Source organism: Mustela nivalis, assembly GCF_964662115.1.
Source record: "Mustela nivalis genome assembly, chromosome: 6".
In the NCBI taxonomy this organism is placed as follows: Eukaryota; Metazoa; Chordata; class Mammalia; order Carnivora; family Mustelidae; genus Mustela; species Mustela nivalis.
The window spans coordinates 38,324,951-38,344,931 of NC_139025.1; the positions used below are offsets into that span (position 1 = coordinate 38,324,951).

Genomic DNA, 19,981 nt, shown 5'->3' on the forward strand with positions numbered 1-19,981 from the left:
TTTCTGATTCTGTAGGACTGGGGTGAGTCCTAAGACTATTATTCATTTCTCAAGTCATGAGGGTGTCACAGCTGGCCTCAAACCACACTTTGAGTACCAAGGTTTTAGGAGGACACTTGTAGCATTCACTTAGCAAAAAGCAACACTGGATGCAGAAACAGAACCCATGGGCTGAAATCATAACTCTACCGTGCACTATCTTCTTGGTTCTGGCCAAATAGGCTACTCTGTCTGTGCCCTAGCTGCAAACTGAGCATTAAAACGCCTACATGATGGAGTGCAGCGGTGAGGTTTTATGAGATATGGAAAAAGACCTGGTGCAGACCAGACTCTATCAATGTCTATCCCATCCATGGACTGATGCTACCTGTTTTCAAACATGGGCCCCTCATTATAAAATAGCACCCTTAGACAACAATTCACCCATAGCCACTCAGATCTGATGACCACACTTTAACAGCTGAGATAACCTGCATTACAAGAGTGGAGCACGCTCCGACGAACTATAAAGAATGCCAACATAATTTGATTTTTTTCTATGAAGGTATGATACTTCCTCATAACAAAACTATAACCTGATTCTTGTTGAAAATCGGAATCCATTCTCATTTATGTAACTGAACACCAGACTTTGCTGATTTAAAGACTACTTTATTGTTTTTAAAGGAGGTTGCCTGCTTTAAAAAAAAAAAAAAGATTTAATTAATTTATGTATTTGTCAGAGAGAAAGAGAGAACGCACAAGCAGGCAGTGACAGGCAGAGGCAGCAAGAGAAGCAGGCTCCCTGCCGAGCAAGGAGCCCAATGTGGGACTCAATCCTAAAACCCTGGGATCATGACCCAAGCTGAAGGCAACAGCTTAACCAACAGAGCTACCCAGGCATCCCTAAAGACTAACTTTAAAATATATAATAAAGTGCCTCAAAAATGCGCATTCATCAACAAGACTTTCCCTGCAGAGCTGAGGTGAAAGTGCACGGTTCTCTGGAGCGAGACATCCTCGGGGACGCCACGTCTACCACTTCCTCCCCCGTGGCACTGAACGAATTATCTAATTCTTTCCCCTCTCCGTTTTCTTCAACAGTAAAATGGGGATGAAAACTACTTACAGGGTTGTTGTGAAAAATGAAAGGACTTGACACACGGGAGACATGGAATAAATGCCTTCTCTTTTTAAAATTCACATTAGTCTACCGAGAAAATTTAGGCTTCTTGCAAAATAGGGGAAGCTCCTTATATTCTTTCCTCAGCATGCATTCATGAGAGAGTGTTTCTATTCAGAGGTACTTAGTTTCAAGTGATAAAAGTGGTTGCTATAGAGACTTCTGAATACAACTGACTAGTGTAGATATAATATTAGAAGCAAGTCTCCAAGGAGTTAGGTTAGCTCAGAAATCAAGTCACAGTCTTCTGTTAAAACTCCCCTCTATTTTAGCCTCCTCTTGATCATCACTATATGCTTGCTGGATCAGAAGTAATGATGGCCAACATCCACGAAGCCCTCTCTTGTGCCAGGTACCATACTAAATAAACCCTTTATAGATTGCAAAAGCCCACTGTTATTCACTTTAGACCTTCTTAGCCTCACCTTTTATTACGTCTCCCTCTACAGGCACAGGCTGTTGGGCTTTAAGTAGCTTTGGCCTGATAACAGCCTATGGAGGTCTCAACTGCCCGCTCTCAACTCTCACCACAGGCCACTCTGTTGATGTTAAGGCTTGGAAAATTACAGAATCCCAGTTGGCATTCACGTATATAAATTCCAGCGTGTGTGTAAGGTTACTGCCTCATGCAGTAAACTTGTCTCCCCTTGGACATCAGTTAATACAGCTTCTTGTGGCATGGTCCCACAAGATCAAGCCATGAGTCACACTCTGTGGTGGCTGACTTGATCACACATTCCCATGTGGCTCTCCCTTCTCCCCTGTCTCTCTCTCCCCTTGTCCCTCACTCTTCTTCCCAGGGATTGTATATCCTGACACAGTAGGCTCTGGTTTTTGGGAAATCCAGCTAAGAATTATTATCTTTTAAAATATTCTCATTAACCTAATGAGGTAGGAGTTTAATATCTTCATTTTATGGGGGAGGAAACTTAAGATTTAGAAACTCACTCCCACCAGGCCAATGCAGGATTTATCATCATTACTGCTCAAAATTCCAAACATTGTGCTGAACCATGATGTCTCCCTTCTTCTCCCCAAGCCTCTTCCCACAGCTATTTATATTTGTAGTAAACATGTGGGGTGAGGCAGGAGTAAGATGAAAGATGGAAATACACAGTACTTTGAATTTCACATCCTTTTAAGTCCCGGCTCTTAATAATAGTTAACAGTTCCCAGTTTTGTCAGCAACTTCAAGGCAAGGTAAAAATATTAAGTTCAGTGAGTCTCTCTCCACTTCTCCATCAGGCTATCTATTCAGACAAAGGCTCACTCCATCTGCAGGTCTAGGGGAAGTCCTTTGGAGGTCTCTGAAACGACTCTCCTCAGAACCCTGCAGAAGACAGAGCTGTAGGCCATAGCCAGGTTCTGGACAGGGCTGATCCAAACTGTAGCACAGGGAAGCTGGGCTCTGTGGCCCCTTCCTGGGTTGATCTGAAACCCAGATTTGGGAAGGCTGGTATTTTCATGGCAATTAATTATTCCAACACATGTTACCTATCACCAGGCTCTCCTTATGCGGGTACTGTTAATACCACTAATCCATTTGACCTTCCTGCAAGGTAAAAAAAAACTTTTCATTTTTATCCCCATTTGGCAGATTTTAATTAACTTCTCAAGGCCAACCAGTTAATCAGTAGAAAGCAGATATGAAATGTGGGACGCCTGCCTCCTGCGTGATCAAAATCACCAGCCACCCTCCCAATGTCTGCCCTGCCAAGCCCTGGGTCTGCAGGAAAAAGTCGATGGCCTTTTCTGGCAGAGAAGAGCAGTGTTCAAAAATCCATCAGCCTAACCAGTAGGCACACTGCCTGGCTGGTTTCCTTTTGAGAGGAAATAAATGATTCTTTTAGTTTCAATATCCCGATTGTTCTTTAAGATGGGAACACTTATGCCACACAGTCAAAACCCTAGTAGGTTTAAAGATTTTTCTATCAGGTTGAAAGCCTTTGTGTTTCAGTGAGATAGTGTTGATGTCATCTGTATGGCTCCACATAAACAGATCTGCGATATGTTCCCGATGCCAGATGCACAGGGGAAGACGGGGTTCTTAATACAGCCAAGAGGCAAATCAATCAATTCTTAAAAGGCAAGCTAAGCCTGCAAGGCAGGCAGTTACAGGAAGTGCCTCCAAGCTGCATCTGAGGTTCTACCGTAGGAGCACCAAATTACAGTTTTTGTCTCAAAATAGATAGGAGGTTGAATGGAGCACACAGAGATGTCTGGGTATTTTTGGAGTCTGGGAACATTTAGTGCTCTCAACACGAAGTCTTCTATGAAAGCTCCATGAGTCAGGCAGATGGGAGGTTACCTGAAGAAAGCAATCCCAAGCCTAAGGGAACAGTTATCAAGAAGACAGAGTATCAAGAGGCAGGTAACAGCTTTTGTTTTGTTTTTGTGGTGAGAGAGCCAAAAAGAACATTTTTAAATGTTAAATGTTGTTGTGTGGGATTTGATAGGACTTCGTAGCAGTAAACCAACTGGGAAGCAGAATTTAAAAAAAAAAGAAAAACCCAACAACTTATAAGGTTAATAGCTTTGGGTGTCTCTGTATGCAGGGCTGCTCTTGACAAGCCACAAACCACGTACCCGAGTTACTGTTTCTTGTCCTCAGTGGTAACAGCAACACATGGCACACACACCCCCGCCCACATGTGTCCACCTCCTTCTGCTCTCTCTACACATCCCAGTGCATTAGCAGTAAGGTTTTGGAACATGATTTTCTGTGATTATTTTTTCTTCTCCTTGAGGAGCATTTGGAATATATGACAGCCTAGGTCCTGATAAGAGATTCTACCTGTTTATCTTCCCAGGCAGCCGGATGCTAACAAAATCCTTTCACTTTTCTCCATTCACTTTTCTCTTTCCTATTGCCCCACAAATTATATTAATATTTTATATTCTTTTACTACATATTCCATCAAAATTAATTTCAAAGTAGGCATTAGACATTATTATTTGACATCTCCTAATGTCACAGTCACAATAAAGAGATCTAGCTAATGAAGAATAACCAAAAATGCCTGTTAGATAACATAGTGTTTGCAAATCTTTATTACAGTGCCTGGCACATTGTAATTGCTCAATAAATGATAGTGTCTCTAAGAATCATCTCCAATCATACCTCTGTGCTATTAGGCATATTCTGGAATAAGTTCCAAATAAGAAATAAATTTAGAAAGAACAACTTTTTTTTTTCTTTTTTTAGATTTTATATAGTTATTTGCCAGAGAGACACAGTAAGAGAGGGAACATAAGCAGAGAGAGTGGGAGACAGAGAAACAGGCTCCTGTCAGAGCAGGGAGCCTAGTGAGGGGCTGATCCCTGGGGCCACGACTGGAGCTGAAGGCAGATGCCTAATGACTGAGCCACCCAGGTGCCCTGGGGCATCTTTTATCAGAGATTTACTCCAGAAACCAATGTCAATGGCCAGAGGGTCATCACAAACTAATGCCATCTCCTAGATCTTGAAATCAATTCAAATCCCACAAATTTACAGCAAGATCTTCATCATAATACCTTGCATTGTTTCACTGGGAGGGCCATTGTATTTTAATTTTCAAATAATTATTTTATTCAAGTAACTGTAACTCAAGATTTGGGGCAAATAAAAATAGACTCCACTTAATTGAAACCATGAAGGAACTAAAAATCTTCCCTGAAGAACTAAAACCTCTTTTATATAAACAAAAAGTATAATTGTTGCTGGGTCCATTCCACCACCACTCTTTTCCCCCCCATTTTGATAGAAATGTATTTGTGATTCTTTTATTGTATACCCCCTTTTATTGGTACACCGAAAAAAAATTTATTTTATTGGTCATCCGAAAAAAAATTTATTTTGAATAAAGCCTCTTTAGGCCTTTGTTTTTCAAGGTGATGTATCCTTTTCAGAGAAATTTTTTTTCTTGAGGCATGGGGAGCAAGAGGAATGCAAGAACTCACCAGAGAGCACACAACGCTCAAGCAAAGGAGAGAACGAAAAAAAAGTAACTTGCCTCTGGGCTCCACATGGAGGAGCTGTCTGTAGCATAGGAGTCTTCAAACCCCCGGTTATTAAAGGCTGTCTCCAATTCCAAGCTGCCTTCTGTAGACTGGCGACTGAGGCTGTGAGGCACTTTGGTCTCTTGGGGAGATGCACCATGGTGCCCGGTGTTCCCCACCTCACCTGGGGACTGGGAATGGGCAGAAACGGGATCATCTTCACCGTAGGACAGATTCTCAGAATAATTCAGCTGGCGGGGTCCATCCAAATCTAAATTTGCAATAAGGAAACTAATTCAAATGTACTATTACTTTCCACCTTTTTACCTGGAGAAATTGAGTAGTAGCAACAACATAAATCAAGACCTCAAAAGCAAAACCCATCAAATAACACCTGCAAAAACATAATTGCATCCACGTGGTAGATAAACTAGGTCTATATAACCAAAAGGACCATTAGTTCATTACATGTGGTATAAGAAGGTTTAATGCTTTCTAGTGATAAGAGTATGAAGGATGTGTCCTAATGTTAAAAGGATAAAATAAACACATTAGCACTTTGTTGGAACTAATGGCCACAAGACCTTGGGGATAGATCTAGAAAGCAAGAACAGCAATCTACGGAGACCATATTGTGTCCTGACTCAACTATTTTTCTTTCTCTCTTCCACCTTCACCATCTTATCTTCCCCTTGAAAGGCTTCAGTGGTTCTTTCAAGTAAAAAGTTCTCTACTTGATCCATAGAAGGAACACTGGACTTGGATTCAGATGATCTGGATTTAAATCCTAGCTCTGCATTAAGAATTTACACAATATTTGAACTGTCCAAACCTTTGTTTCCTTATTGATAAAACAAGGATAAAAGCCATTAGAGAATCATTGTAAACACATGAAATAAGAGCCTCCTAGCAATCACTAGGTTTTCCATAAATATTGGCCTTGCTTCCTCGTCTGGCCCAAACTGGCCTCATCCAACCCAGAAAACCCCATTTTCTACTGCCTCCATGTTACTATCACCTGCAGTCTCATGGGGCCATGAAAACACTAGCTGTGTATTTCTGTCCACTGTGGCCCTCAAACCCCCACTCCTGCCTTCTCCTTCTTGTCCAGCCAAAGCCCAACATCTCCTCAATCTATCCTCACTTCTTGGACTCAGTATTTTTCTCAGACTTTAGTGTTATTCTACCTTCCCGATCAGCCCTCCCTTACCTATGCATCTCCTTCCTCTCCTTTAAAGTCTAAGTTACCCTCAGACAGTAAAGGAAAATGGGCAGGGTCTTCCCAAGCAATAGCTTTCGTCCTGACTTTCCTCCCACATCCAGAAAGTAGCCGAGGACTTATTCTCTCTTTCATCTCCAGGATAAGAGAAATTAGAGATACAGACAGGATGAGTGAGTGGGATGACAAAGTATAGATCATGAATTCAGCTCTTATTTATACTGTATGGTAGCAAGTGTTTCTACTGTTGGTCTTAAAGCCTCAGCCAAAATATAAGCTCCTTGGCCACATATCTATGCTTCCTAGTCTTTATCCACCAATGGGTTTCATGAAACTCTCCCCATAACTTTCAAGGCTAGGCAGGTTAACAAATTTCTGAAGCAGCCAGGTGTGCATCTATACAGAGTAGTGGCGACAGTGGTTTACCAGCAGTTTATTACCTACCTGCAGTAAACACGCAATCTTAAAAAATACATTATTACCCTATGCAGACTATACAAAAACATATTTAGGCAGATTGGTACTCAGAGCACAACTTCAGACTCCTAATTTGGGATTTTTCCAAAACCATGGCAAACCACTGAGAAGTTCCCCTTACTGCCTTGTAATTCTTAATAATCCAGTTCAGGCCCCCTGGAAACACTTTCTTAGGACACCATGATATTTTTACATTCACACATTCAGTTATTTGGCAAACATACTTTAAAAAGGCCACAGAAAATGATAGAACAAGGGATATTCCATATGCAAAACCCTACAACATAAAGCAGAATTTTCTTCTAAGGCTCTAATTAGCACATCCATTCCTCATATCCATGAACACTAAAATGTCCTATTAAACAGTGGGTCATCCATCAACGTGTGCAGCACCCAGCAGGATTTCAGCACAAAATCTAACTTTGCCAAGAAATTACCCCCATAAAATTGTCTCATGACTTTAACTCCTACGGTGATAATACCTAGATCAGTAATAAAGGAATTTTCAAAAGCTACATTAAGCCTTGAAAAGCTATTCATAACTGAAAAACATAAGAACTATATTAATGTAACAAACCATTTTCCTTGACAGACAAGCAAGGAATGAATTAGAAAAGCAAAGCTGGGGTATAAGTCACGAGGCAGAGGAAAAGAAAGGGGATTCACCATTACATAAGTCAATCTTCCCATCCTATAAGTTAAAGAAGATCATGTCACCTTAAACACATACAGAAAAGTAATTGCCTGTTGTCAGAGTAATGTATCCTAGCTTCTTAGAAATTATAGGCCATAGTTATGTCATACAAACCATATTTATTTTAACAGAAAGATTTTAGCACTTTTTAGTCCATATCCCACTTTGACATGGTATAACGCTATTATCCGGTTACTTTATTTTACACTCCCAAACACCTCTCCCACTACCACCCACATACAAATACTTTTGCCCACCATCTACAATGGTTGGTTTTATGTGTCAGCTTGGCCAAGCTATAAGCCTCAATTAATCAATCAAACACTAATTGAGGAAACACTGTGAAGTATTTTGTAGATGTGACTAAGGCCCTTATGCATTTGACTTCAAGTAAAGGAGATTATTCTATGTAATTAGTCCACTGAAAGCCTTAAGAGGAAACTTGAGGCATCCCTGGACACAAAGAAGTTTACTTGGGGTTCAAACTCATGACCCCAAGATCAGGAGTTGAATGCTCTATCAACTGAGCCAGCCAGGCACCTCAATGTCACCTTAATATATATAAAATCCTAACTGATACCCCATTCCAAACAAAACTGAGCACAGATTCCAGGCATAGTTGAACTGTTTCCAATGATATCAGGATTGCAATGTCTAGTTTTTGTGAAACATCCTAAGAACTACAGATTTCATAAGCAAAAATAAGGCTCTGTTCAAAACCAATTAAACAAACAAACAAACAGATAAATGCCCTGATAAGTGGACTACTCTTCTCCAGCCTACTTTTCAGACCTAAAGACCTGATATGCAGCCTCTAATCTGGATCACTTAACACAAACCCTCTTTGGCATTCCTGGGGAAGCAGAGACAGTTAATGCACAGCTATGCTACATCAGACAAAGGCGACAAGAGAACTGGCCAGGGATATGAAGATAGAGTTTGCTTGGTTCTAATAACCCCACTCCATCTAGAGTGAAGGATCCCACTTGATGAAACATGAGATAACGTACCAATAACTCACTCATGGTTCAGATTTTACTTAGATTTGGACCTTTACTTTCACTGTTCCAACATTTTGAAAGCATTTTGAAAGTGGAAGAATTGTCTACAATTAAATTTTTTCTTAGAAAATCATATTTAAGGTAGAGTGGGAAAAAAAGATTAAGTAGATGGAGGGCCGGCAAAAAAACCCTCACAATTCCTCTCTGGGATGCATGCTTAATCTCTTCCTTATTCTTTACTGCTGAAAACAAATTCATAAACCTAAAGATGAACAAAAAGAAATGACACAGAAAAAAAAATATCATGCCATAAAAATGATATTAACATTTTCATGGCATTTGATAACCTAAAATTTAGCACACAGTTATCCTCTCCTATGAAAATCCTGCTGATTTTCTTCAGAATCTATAGGTAATTTATCCAGTGCAGTGTGCTTTTCCCCCCTCCAATAGAGAAAGAAATGTGATCTTTCCTGTCACTCTCTGTCAAGTTTTTCAGAATCGCCAGTTATGAATAAAGTTATTGCTAATTCCAGAAGGGGTGAAGGTTAGAATTGTTGTCAGAACTCTCAGAACATGGGCCATTTGTATAAATCAGAAACTAGACATTTGGGCTTTGGGGAAATGGGGCCATTAGCTTTAGAATGCACGGAACTGCTCCTGGGGAATCAACTGCCATTAACTTTCATTAGCAATCATTTGCCCTTGCAGTGGAGAGGGAGGAACACTATCATGGAACACCAGTGAAAGAAAAAACAGGAGAGTGGTGAGGGAATGGCAGAGGTCAGTAGCTACTGATACAATATGGTGGTCATTTACCTTGGGTTAATAGGAACAGCAATAAAATATGCTATGTTGGCCTGTATCAATAAGTATAATTACATGACAGAGAGCAAATTGTTATGTTTCTGCTGACAAATAAATAAGGTTCTCTCTGGATATCCTCTTTCTTTAAATTTTTATTTTATTCTTTTTTGGACTGCCTCATTCACCTTGTCAAGCCAGACATTTCTTCTCTGTTATCTTCTCTCAATCTTGGACTCTCCTTTTTCTCTATCTATTGCTAAGTGTTGCAAAAAAAGGGAAAGACTACAACTATGGAAGAATAGTTCCATAATGGAAACTATGGAAGATGACAACTATGCCCTTCTTGGTTTGACCTGCCATGTATTCAAGGGAAAGAAGAAAAATACTAGAGAGCTCAGGTCATTTAGACCAGGTCACGAAAGCGGGCAGTGTGACATTTCTTCTAGCTTTCTACCTAATATGATTCACGGACTCTTCCCCGTTTCAATATCCTGTGCTTACCAGGGTTCCAGGCATAAAAAAAGCCAGAGAGATGCCTGACCTTCACTGGGGAAAGCACTAAGAAATAATTTACTGTTCTTTTTCCAGGTTATTTTGTGTGAGTGATGTGGAGGGAGGACTCTTAACAAGACCTACCTACCATAATGAGCCACCAGCTAGGTTTACTCTACCTCAGAGTACTGTACCACTGGGGAAGGCATTCAGTCTGAAGATGCTGGAAAATGGCAGAAGACCTTGCTCTTGCTCAGCAAGCAATTCTCCCTTGGGGCAGAGGATAGGGATAGGGGTGGGGGTGGCCAGAAACTACAGGGAATGAGAGCAGATGTTCAAGGTATGTGCTGTTTGAAAAGGGTTATTCAATCTTACTGTAATACATGTTTTTATTTGAAACGTAAAACACGCCCGTGGCTTTAATAATATGAACTATTAAAAGAAAGATTTCAAAAATTGTCTGAGGTTATACAGATAGATAGAAAATAGACTCTGATTCCAAGTGAGAGAAAAGGCGCAGAATCTCAATGTCAGCAAACAGCTATGTGAAATGTTTATATTTATCAGAGGAGATTAAGATTTTATAAAGCTTAATAAGTAGCATGCTAATTCTAGCCATTAGTGTTCAAAATATACAAAATGATAAGCTCTAAGGAAGGAGGGGGTCTCCCAAATCAGGGGTCAAGATTTTGGTACTTCTTTTCCCTTCCCTCTCCCAGCTCCCTATATGACACCCCCTCTGTTAGGTTTGAAAAGGCCCTTTACCCTGTTCCAGCCTCTAGGTCTTGCCCCATTTTCTTTTTCTCTCTGGGCTCTCAGATACAAGTATTATGATTGACTCAAAGGTGTTCTTACCATTGTCCATCCCTGCTCTAGATAAAGAAAGGGTTTCATGCAAAGAATACCTTCACAGGCAGATACTTCTGTGTTATCCTCCTCATGGGTAGAGAGCAGGTGGCTGAGTTTTGATTTCTGCTCCAATCCCACCTGCTTTCCTTTCTCAGATGCTTCTGAATGGAAACTCTGGGACCGGGACACAGAAATCTCAAATTGTTTGATCACCTCTTCATCACTGTCAGAAGATGTGCGTGGCTCTTCATCATCGCCAAAGCTGTTAACTGGGAGCAAACAAGAGCCATGAGTCTCATGTCGGACTCACAAGAATACAGAGATTGATAGCCCGGAGAAATAGAAGAACATAGAAGAACATGAATGATTAGTCTGGATAAAGCAAGCCCAACCCAGACAGAAAGATTTTAAAGCATTTTTTGAAACACAAATTTGAGTCCGAAGGAATAAAACAGGAAAGGAAAGCTTATGTAGGCAAGTAGAAATACATAGCTGGAACTCGGGAGGAACCATCAGGACACTCCTGACATAATAAGACCTTTAGTTGAGAAGGGCAGCCCTACTGATTTGTTGTCTTAGGGACATGTGCTTATTACTGGGAACAGGACATTTGACAATGATGACAGAATATGCTCTTAGTCTCATCTCTGCTATTAAAATACAAAGAGTTAAGCCCTATCCCAGAGAAGGCATACTTGCAACTGAGAACTTCCAAAAGTGTCCTAGTTTTGAAGAAACACCCACAGTAGTATATGTAATTTAAACAAAACAGAACTAGTTTATATTATAATGTTCTAATGCCTTTGCCAGCACCAACAACCCAAACCAAACACCCTTTCAATTATTTGTACTACTTTCCTCATATCAGCTCACTGGCACTTTCAGTTTCTCCAACAAGCCAAGATGGTTCTTCCCTTTGAGTTCTTTGCCTTTGTTGTTTCTTCTGCCTAGAACCCTCCAGCCCCTGGTGTTTTCCTGGCTGGCTCCTCTCACCACTGAAGTGTCAGCTCCATGGTCACTTCATCCTAAACTCTTCTTCATTGTCCTACCTTAAGCAATTTTCTTCAAAATATTTCTATTCCTCTCTTCTCCCCCATGACTTCCATGAAAATACAGACATCACCAGTTTTGTTATCTGATGTCTCTCCATTATGTAAAACAATGTCCATTTTATAGTAAGTGCTTAACAAAAGCTTGTTAAATCATGAAGAAATTGGTGAAGATCCAGTGTTTTCTCCCAAACCTGAGCGCCGCCCATCCTCTATACTAACACACACTCACCCGGGGTTCCCTGTGCCTGGAATGTTTTCCCTTTGCCCCAACACCTGTCTAGACTAGTCAAGAATCTGGTTCATCATGAGGACTCAGTATAGATATCACTTCTAGAGACAGCCTTTCACTGACCCCTTAAATCAGGTTCACTGCTCTTCCCATGAGCAGTAAAATAGCTCTCAGCCCTGCCCTATCAATGTTCCCTCCAACTTGGTGACAGATTCACCTATTTAATTTCCAACCATTCCACCCTATCTGTACATAACAGGAGAGTAAGTGACACAGTGGACCACCCACCTTCGCTTCCCTCCAGGCCCTATCTCCATGTCAGGCACACGGCAAGCTACTCTGTAAATATTTGCTGAAAGTAAACTGGAAATGATAAATAATGGGTTTTTTTTTTTTTCAGAGTGAGTGAGCAAGAGAGCATTGGGAGGGATGGGAGAGAGCAAGAGAGAGAGAGAATCTTAAGCAGGCTCAACACCCAGCATGGAGGCAGACACAGAGCTCAATCTCACAACCCTGAGATCTGAGCCAGAGTCAAGAGTCAGACACTTAACTGACTGAGCTACCCTGGAGCTCCAGTGGGAAATTATTATTTTTTTTTTAAATTTGCTCCTCCCATCCAAAAGTCATACATAATTCTCGGGAAGAATATGGTTATTAATTCATAGATGGGTCCTGAAGATTACTACTGAGCCAGAAGCTAAGAAGAAATTATAAATACATTTTTAAAGTGAGAGAAAATATGTTAAATACCAGCCAGGTCAAAATATCTATTTTCTGTCTTATTTAAGAGTTGATATTCCTGAGTTTGTGTAGAAGATTAGTAATAATAATAAATACTTTTTGCTTTTTTATGTGCCAGAAACTGTCCTAAGTGCCTTACACATATTATCTCATTTAAACCACATTAAACACCCATTATTGTTCTCATTTTCCGAGTGAGAAAATCAAAAGAAAAGTCTACAACTGTTTGAAGATCATACTCCCAATAAAGGTTAGAATTGAGTTTTGAATCAAGGTTGCTGTCTCGAGAGGTCATGTTTCTAATTATTATTCTGAAGAGCCGGAGAGAGGCACTAGAAAGAACCCTTCTGAATTCTGAATGCTCACATCAACTAGCTCAGCCCCTGCGGTCAAATCTCTTAACCTGTCCGGATCATTTCTAATGTCTGGATCATTTCCCAGGTCTTCTCTAGATCTAAGTTTTCTGACTCCAAACTTCCTACCCAATAAATGTCAATACTGGATCTGTTTTTCTCTTTTATGGAGCAGCTGATTTAAGAATACAAGAGTACATCACTGTCAGCTCACTCAGTTGTGGTGGCTGTGACCAGCACCAGTAAGACCTGAAAAGCCAATTGTCAGAAGACATGAGATATCCCACTAATCCTAAAAAACCACCCCAACAGAAAACCATCACAAGAGGCTGTCTCCCCTTGTCTCAATATGCCGTGCAAAGCACCTGTTGTAAGACAGACCATCACATAAGGGAGAGATCCAGGGGCCAATGGAGCAAAATTAAACTCCCTTCACCATTAGAGCACAGGACCAGCTGAGCACCTGAAAAGGAATTAGGGGGATATAAGCATGGGGGATGAAGCATTCATTGGAATTCTAAGTGTAAGATTCCATTCCATTTATATTACTAGGTCAGATTTTAAAATGTAAGTTAGTCATAGTTATCAATCTCAAATTGAGTGACTGGATATTTCCTAATCTATAATATCAATAGTTGGAATTCACTAATTTTTTAGAATTCATTAATTTACCATTATAGGATCCCTGAGAGGTGGTTTTTTGTTGTTGTTGTTGTTGTTGTTGTTGTTGTTTTGGGTTTTTTGTTTTTGTTTTGTTTGTTTGTTTTCCCCCAGTGAGTCACAGATCATCCACAGAAGAAAGATTTCCATTTCACTAAACATTCCAGATACCTTCTTGGGACTTTGCATATATTATCTCATTTAATCCTCACAGCAACACCATGTAGTAAGGATCATTATTAGTCCCATCACAGAGATGGAAAACAGAGGCACAGAAAGTAAAGTAGATTGCCCTCAGCAACAACTTTAGCAAAGTAACAAAACGGGACTTGACACTGAACCTGTGTTTTTAGCCCATGGGCATATCATCAAACACTACCGGGTGAGGACACTAGAGCCATATCTAGTTTACTTTTCAGTGAGGTGAGGGTACTCTGCCACTTCCACCCTGAAATCTGCCAGGAGGCTGCTTCCTTTGTGAGAGGAGACCAGCAGTCAGCCCATGTGGGAATGAGTGAATACATACAGCAGGCTGCGGTATAACTGGCCTATTGCCCCTCATGGGATTATAAATAAAAACGGCACGTCCTATTCTAAGCCTCACTCCCCAAGGACTTCAGGGAATTCTCCATTTAAAAATGAAACTTGCCATCCCTCCCTAAAAACCACTCAGCAGCAACATAACTCACTAGTGGCACTATTACAATGATAAAAGCAATTGCATATCCAGCACGTACCATGTGCAGGCACTATTCTAGAACTTCACCTATTTTAACTTATTTACTCTTTACAATAACATAAACCCATTTTGTGGATTGGAAAACTGAGACAAAGTGAGGTTAGTAATTTGCCATGGTCCTAATAGTTAGTAGTAGTGGAACCAAGATTCAAACCCAAGCTGTATTGCTCCAAAGTCAGTGTAAATGAACATAATGCTCCCTCTACCATCTGCTGCCTCAAGGCAAAAAAAAAAATCATTCTTAAATCCTGGTCAAAATCTACACAACTCTGTTTTATCACTAAGAACACAAAATCACATAGTTTGAGCTGGAAAGAATTTTTATAAGCATTTTTTTAGACTTTTTTTTATTTATTTAATACAGAGAAAGAGAGAGCACAAGCAGGGGGAGCAGAAGGCAGAGGGAGAGGGAGAAGCAGTTTCCCTGCTGAGCAAGGATCCTAACATGGTACTCCATCCTCAGACCCGGGGTCATGACCTGAGCCAAAGGCAGACACTTAACTAAGGCACTCAGGAATCACTATAAACATCTTTTTTTTTTTTTTAAGATTTTATTTATTTATTTATTTATTTGACAGAGAGAAATCACAAGTAGATGGAGAGGCAGGCAGAGAGAGACAGAGGGAAGCAGGCTCCCCGCTGAGCAGAGAGCCCGATGCGGGACTCCATCCCAGGACCCTGAGATCAGGACCTGAGCCGAAGGCAGCGGCTTAACCCACTGAGCCACCCAGGTGCCCCACTATAAACATCTTTTTAAAAGATTCCTGTGGGGTGCCTGGGTGACTCAGTGGGTTAAAGCCTCTGCCTTCAGCTCGGGTCATGGTTCCAGGGTCCTGGGATTGAGCCCTGAGTCGGGCTCTCTGCTTGGCAGTGAGCCTGCTTCCCTTCCTCTCTCTCTGCCTGCCTCTCTGCCTACTTGTGATCTCTCTCTCTGTCAAATAAATAAATAAAATCTTTAAAAAAAAAAAAAGATTCCTGCTACTTGCCTTGTAATAAGTCTATGTCAACAACTAAATAGCTGACCTGGATTTCATTCAACTTAAATTTTTGAAAATCACAAAGTCTCATCTCAGTTGTGACACTTCTTTCAGAGATAAGATAGTACTTTCTGAAACATCATATAAATACCAAGTTTAAACCCCTTTCAAGCTAAGTACCTGGGAAATAACTCAGTGGGAATTTGTATTCAGGTCTTCACCCCTTCATCCAATTAGCTTGCTAAAATAATAGGGGGAAAATTGTACAATTACCGTGGATGTGGATACATCTTTAAGTTGAGATTGTTCATTTCACTCAGACACAGAATACAGAGGGATCATTGATAGAACCCAAATATCAACCACCAAAGAGAAGGCAGACTTTTCTGCAAACCTTCTGATGCTTGGCCACCCAGCTTCATCCCTTTGTTCGCACACTGTAGAGGGGGTACCTCGGGCTTCTTGAACTGGCAAGAAGATCATATCTTGGAAAGGTGGAGAGCGCTGACTGGAGACCCATCAGAACTTGAATCCCTGCTACAATGGAGTCAGAATGTTCCTCCCTCTAATTTGTAATGATTTTTTTTTCCTAGTTCAAGTAGGAAGGGGCAGAGCAATGCTATCTATCATTATGTCACACATTTAAGTAAAGAAGGTGGGGCCCCAGAGCCTCAGAAACAGCCTGTCAAGTACGTCGGTCAAGACTAGAGCGGTTAAGAGTGTGGAATCTGGAGCCCAGCAGCCTAGCTCTGAATTTGAGATCTTCCATTTGCTAGTTTGAGACCCAAATGAGTTCCTTACTCTCTCTGAATTCTGGTGTCCTTATTTTGAGACTCCTTACTTCTTAATATTGTTGAGACAAATAAATGAAATAAAATGCACCTGGGTGGCTCAGTTGGTTAAGCGTCTACCTTCGGCTTGAGTCATGATCCCAAGGACCTGGGACTGAGCTTGCTTTTCCCTCTCCCTCTGCCACTCTCCCTGCTTGTGCTCTCTGTCAAATAAATAAATGAAATCTTTTAAAAAAATAAATGAGGGGCACCTGGGTGGCTCAGTGGGTTAAAGCCTCTGCCTTTGGATCAGGTCATGATCTCAGGGTCCTGGGATGGAGCTCCGCATCAGGCTCCCTGCTTGGCTTCCTCCTCTCTCTTTGCCTGCCTCTCTGCCTACTTATGATCTCTGTCAAATAAATAAATAAAATCTTTAAAAAAAAATTTTTTTTTAAATAAATGAAATAAACCACTTGGGCCATGCCTGGTATATGACATGCTCAAAAAATGTTGCTATTATTATTATTATTATTAATATCATTATTGTCTCCTATCATGGCAGTGCCCTTATTGGAAGCCCTTTTATGAAGTCTTGCACTTATATGCAATGGAAATAATGTGCCTGTTCTTGCAGGGTCTACTTGAAAACTCATCATAGGGTTGTTGCAGGGGAAAGGTGGAAGAAACAAAGGCTGGGCGAGGAGGAGGTAAGCCGGCAATGTGAATTGGTACCTTCTTTACCTCACTAGCCTTTTTCCCAAGCCTGGAGGTGGGGTGCTCTGTCAGAGTTGGCAATGCTGTCTGGCTGTAGGCAGTGCCCAACACCTGCTCATTTTCTTGTTTCTTTTAAAGCAACAAAACCACCAACTGGTGATACAAGGGGAGGATTTCTTAAGCCTGTCTGCTGCTATTTCACAGATGGAGTTAGAATTTATAAATGATCAGTGAAGCTCTGAGCTTATTAATTTGTTCCCACCCACACAGGAGCAATTAGGTGGAAGGAGGTGCTGCTCACATCTTATGCATGGGAAGAGGAGACAGGTCGGGGCGGGTTGTGCTCAGTGGTGTGGTACCTGGGTGCTACTTTTAGCTACAGTTGCAGGAAATCCCTTATATACTAGATTTCTCAAATACCCACAGTAAACGTCTGCCCAGGGTGGCTGGCTAACAACAGTAAGTTGGTTATAGTGAAAAAGGAGAAGGGAGGTCAGAAGAGACAACTGCCCATTTCAGATCCTAAGAAAGTGACCGTGTTTCTAGAAACACGATCCAGCCATTATTGGATTCAGGCAGGAGAGGAAAAGATTTTTATTTATTATCCAGTGTTAGGGGTATTTTTCAGACTATGTTTTGTGAAAAGTCTAGGGTTCTAAAAGGAGCTTCAAGGCCTTTGGACATATGGGTGGTTGCATGCGGCAGGTTGGGCCATGCAGCCTGTAGAGGTAGGGCTGTTTTGCTCTAATACTATTTACATTTTTATAAGATTTTGTTGGGAAAAGAATAGGAGTCCTGACACTTTTTAAAAGTTTGAAAAACAGCGATATAACCCCACTCCCTCATTCTACTGAACAGACACTGTGTCTGAGGCTACTTAAAGGATTCGCCTATAGCCAATAGCTAATTAGTGGCAGAGGAAAAACTAGCACCAGGTCCTCCTGGTGCACACTGTGCACACTGGCTCTTGCTACCCTGTACCTTGTGCAAGATATTTTGACAACCCCATTTCCTATATGCAGAAAATGATGGCACTTGCAACATTTATATATGAGTGGGTCAAAAAGAAAATCTTTTATTAAAACTAGTTACGGATCACTAGAGTATGGAAAACTTACAATAGTGAAGATTCCAGTTCCATTAACAGCAGAATAAGTGATTTTAACTCACCTATGAATAACAATCATAAACTCATGAAAAAAAATTTTTTTAAGTCAACTAGTAAGCAAGAGTAGGGACAATCTGGAGAGGATCCAAGTTTTGAAAGAAGGAAACTTCCATGATTACATTGCTTTTCTGCTAAGAGTTCCACCAAGTCTAAGAAGCATAGGGGATCTAGGACTCTGGCAGACACAGAAGGCTTATTGACTTACAGTGTCAGAGGACAGAATTCAGGGCAGCTGGAAATACAGGTGGAAACTCCAGAAAGGAGGAAACCACAGAAAAAGAACTCCAAAGTCTGCATATGAACTTGGCAAACACTTGGTTGAAATGTGGAATATGAATGCACGGAGTTGGGGGTGGGGTGGGGGGAGGAATCCAAGTAACTCTTAAAAGTAACAGCTAGAGAGCTAAAAAATCTGAGCAGACATTTTGGCTGCGGCCTATTTCAGGAGTCAGGAGTTTGAATCTGGCCAAGTTAGAGACCCCAGGTATTCCATTAAAACTCCAGACAGATCCACCTGAGAGCTAAGACTAAAAGTAAAACTGAAACAAACCCAACAGAACACAGGAATCATAAGATCAAAGGAATCCACTAATAATGGAACTGTGTGCTAAAACAGAAAGTAACTCACTTCTCTTCCCCACCAGGCCAAGCTCATCCCAGATAAGAGAGGAAGCATCCTGAAAGCATCAGGGGTGGGGTGATTGGCTCAGGCTATGGAGATCACACAAAGGCTGCACCATAATAGGCAGTATTATGAACAGACCTGTATCTGTACTCACCAGGCCCTCATTTCTCATTATCTGACTCTCTCAACTGCAAATGTTTCCTGAACACTTGGCTTTGACAATCACTTTCAGGTTCATCACTGCAACAGGGTTCACCTGCGGAAGAGCAAGTGCTAAACTGTTAACCTCCTGACTCTTTTTGGCTCTGCTCTCTAATATGCATGCCTCCAACAAGGGGATTCCTTGATAGGACCCAAGTGTTGTGTTGTTTTCCTGCTATAGTGGCATTTACATACAAATTAATGGCCAAGACTACAATTTACTCTGCTGAGAACTGTGGTGACCTGATAATTAAATTTCTGCACATGCAGAGAAAACATAAAACCAGACTGTTTGCTCTTGCTTTCTTTTCCCCAACCCCCAACACTTTTCTATCACTCCAATGAATCTTCACAAGCAAATGTGAATCGACATTTTGATTTACAAATGTTCTGATTAGGAAGACAAAAAACAAATTCCATTGCCATGGATACTAAAATGAAGGGCCTGGGATGGGTAGCCAAGGCTGAGAGAGATAATAAACAGATCTTGAGATGTGCAGGTGTTGTGAGTTTTTGAAATTCTAGCTATTAAATGCATTCACTCATCTTTCCATCCCATGCTGCAAATCATTCTCGAGGCAGTTCCCAAAGTTATTGTTTTACCTTGCAATACAGCCCTGTCAAGCTACAGAGATAATTTCTAAAAGGCAGTCTCAAACTCTCCTCAGTACCAAATCTACAGTAAATATATCCAAATATATTATGATAACTGGGAAGAAATAGGCTGAAAATGTACACTTGGCTAAGTAAGAGCTTTTTAAGAAGAAAAATAAAAGGCAGATTCCAATAAAAATCACACAATTCATACATCATATATTCAGGGGTGGTACACATATAGAAGAATAGCAGCCCTCAGTGATGCCACTGATATCAGATAACGAACAGCTTCTCTCCATTTGTAGGAAAGTTAATGGCAATTTTTCCAAATGTTTGACTTTTCCCATAAAGTTTCTGCCCCTTGGGTGCCTCTTATCACATAAGCTGACATGCACGAGCAGATGGGAAAAAAAAAAGTAACAAAGAAATGAAGTAGCTATTTGTTTCTTTCTTAGTTGATTTGTCTTGGATAT

General features: G+C 40.8%; 1 protein-coding gene across 5 annotated transcripts in view; it reads right to left on the reverse strand.

Moving 5' to 3' along the window:
• Window positions 1–19,981, reverse strand: part of SYT16 (synaptotagmin 16) — a 261,099-nt gene that overhangs the window by 21,747 nt on the left and 219,371 nt on the right. For 4 of the 5 annotated variants that reach the window (XM_082734933.1, XM_082734934.1, XM_082734932.1 and 1 more), the window contains exons 3-4: window positions 10,739–10,951; window positions 5,158–5,414 (exon numbers count right to left, since the gene is read on the reverse strand). In XM_082734933.1, coding sequence (XP_082591059.1) covers window positions 5,158–5,414; window positions 10,739–10,951 — 470 coding nt within the window. The remainder of the gene's footprint in view (window positions 1–5,157; window positions 5,415–10,738; window positions 10,952–19,981) is intronic. The other variant, XM_082734935.1, reaches the window with a different exon arrangement.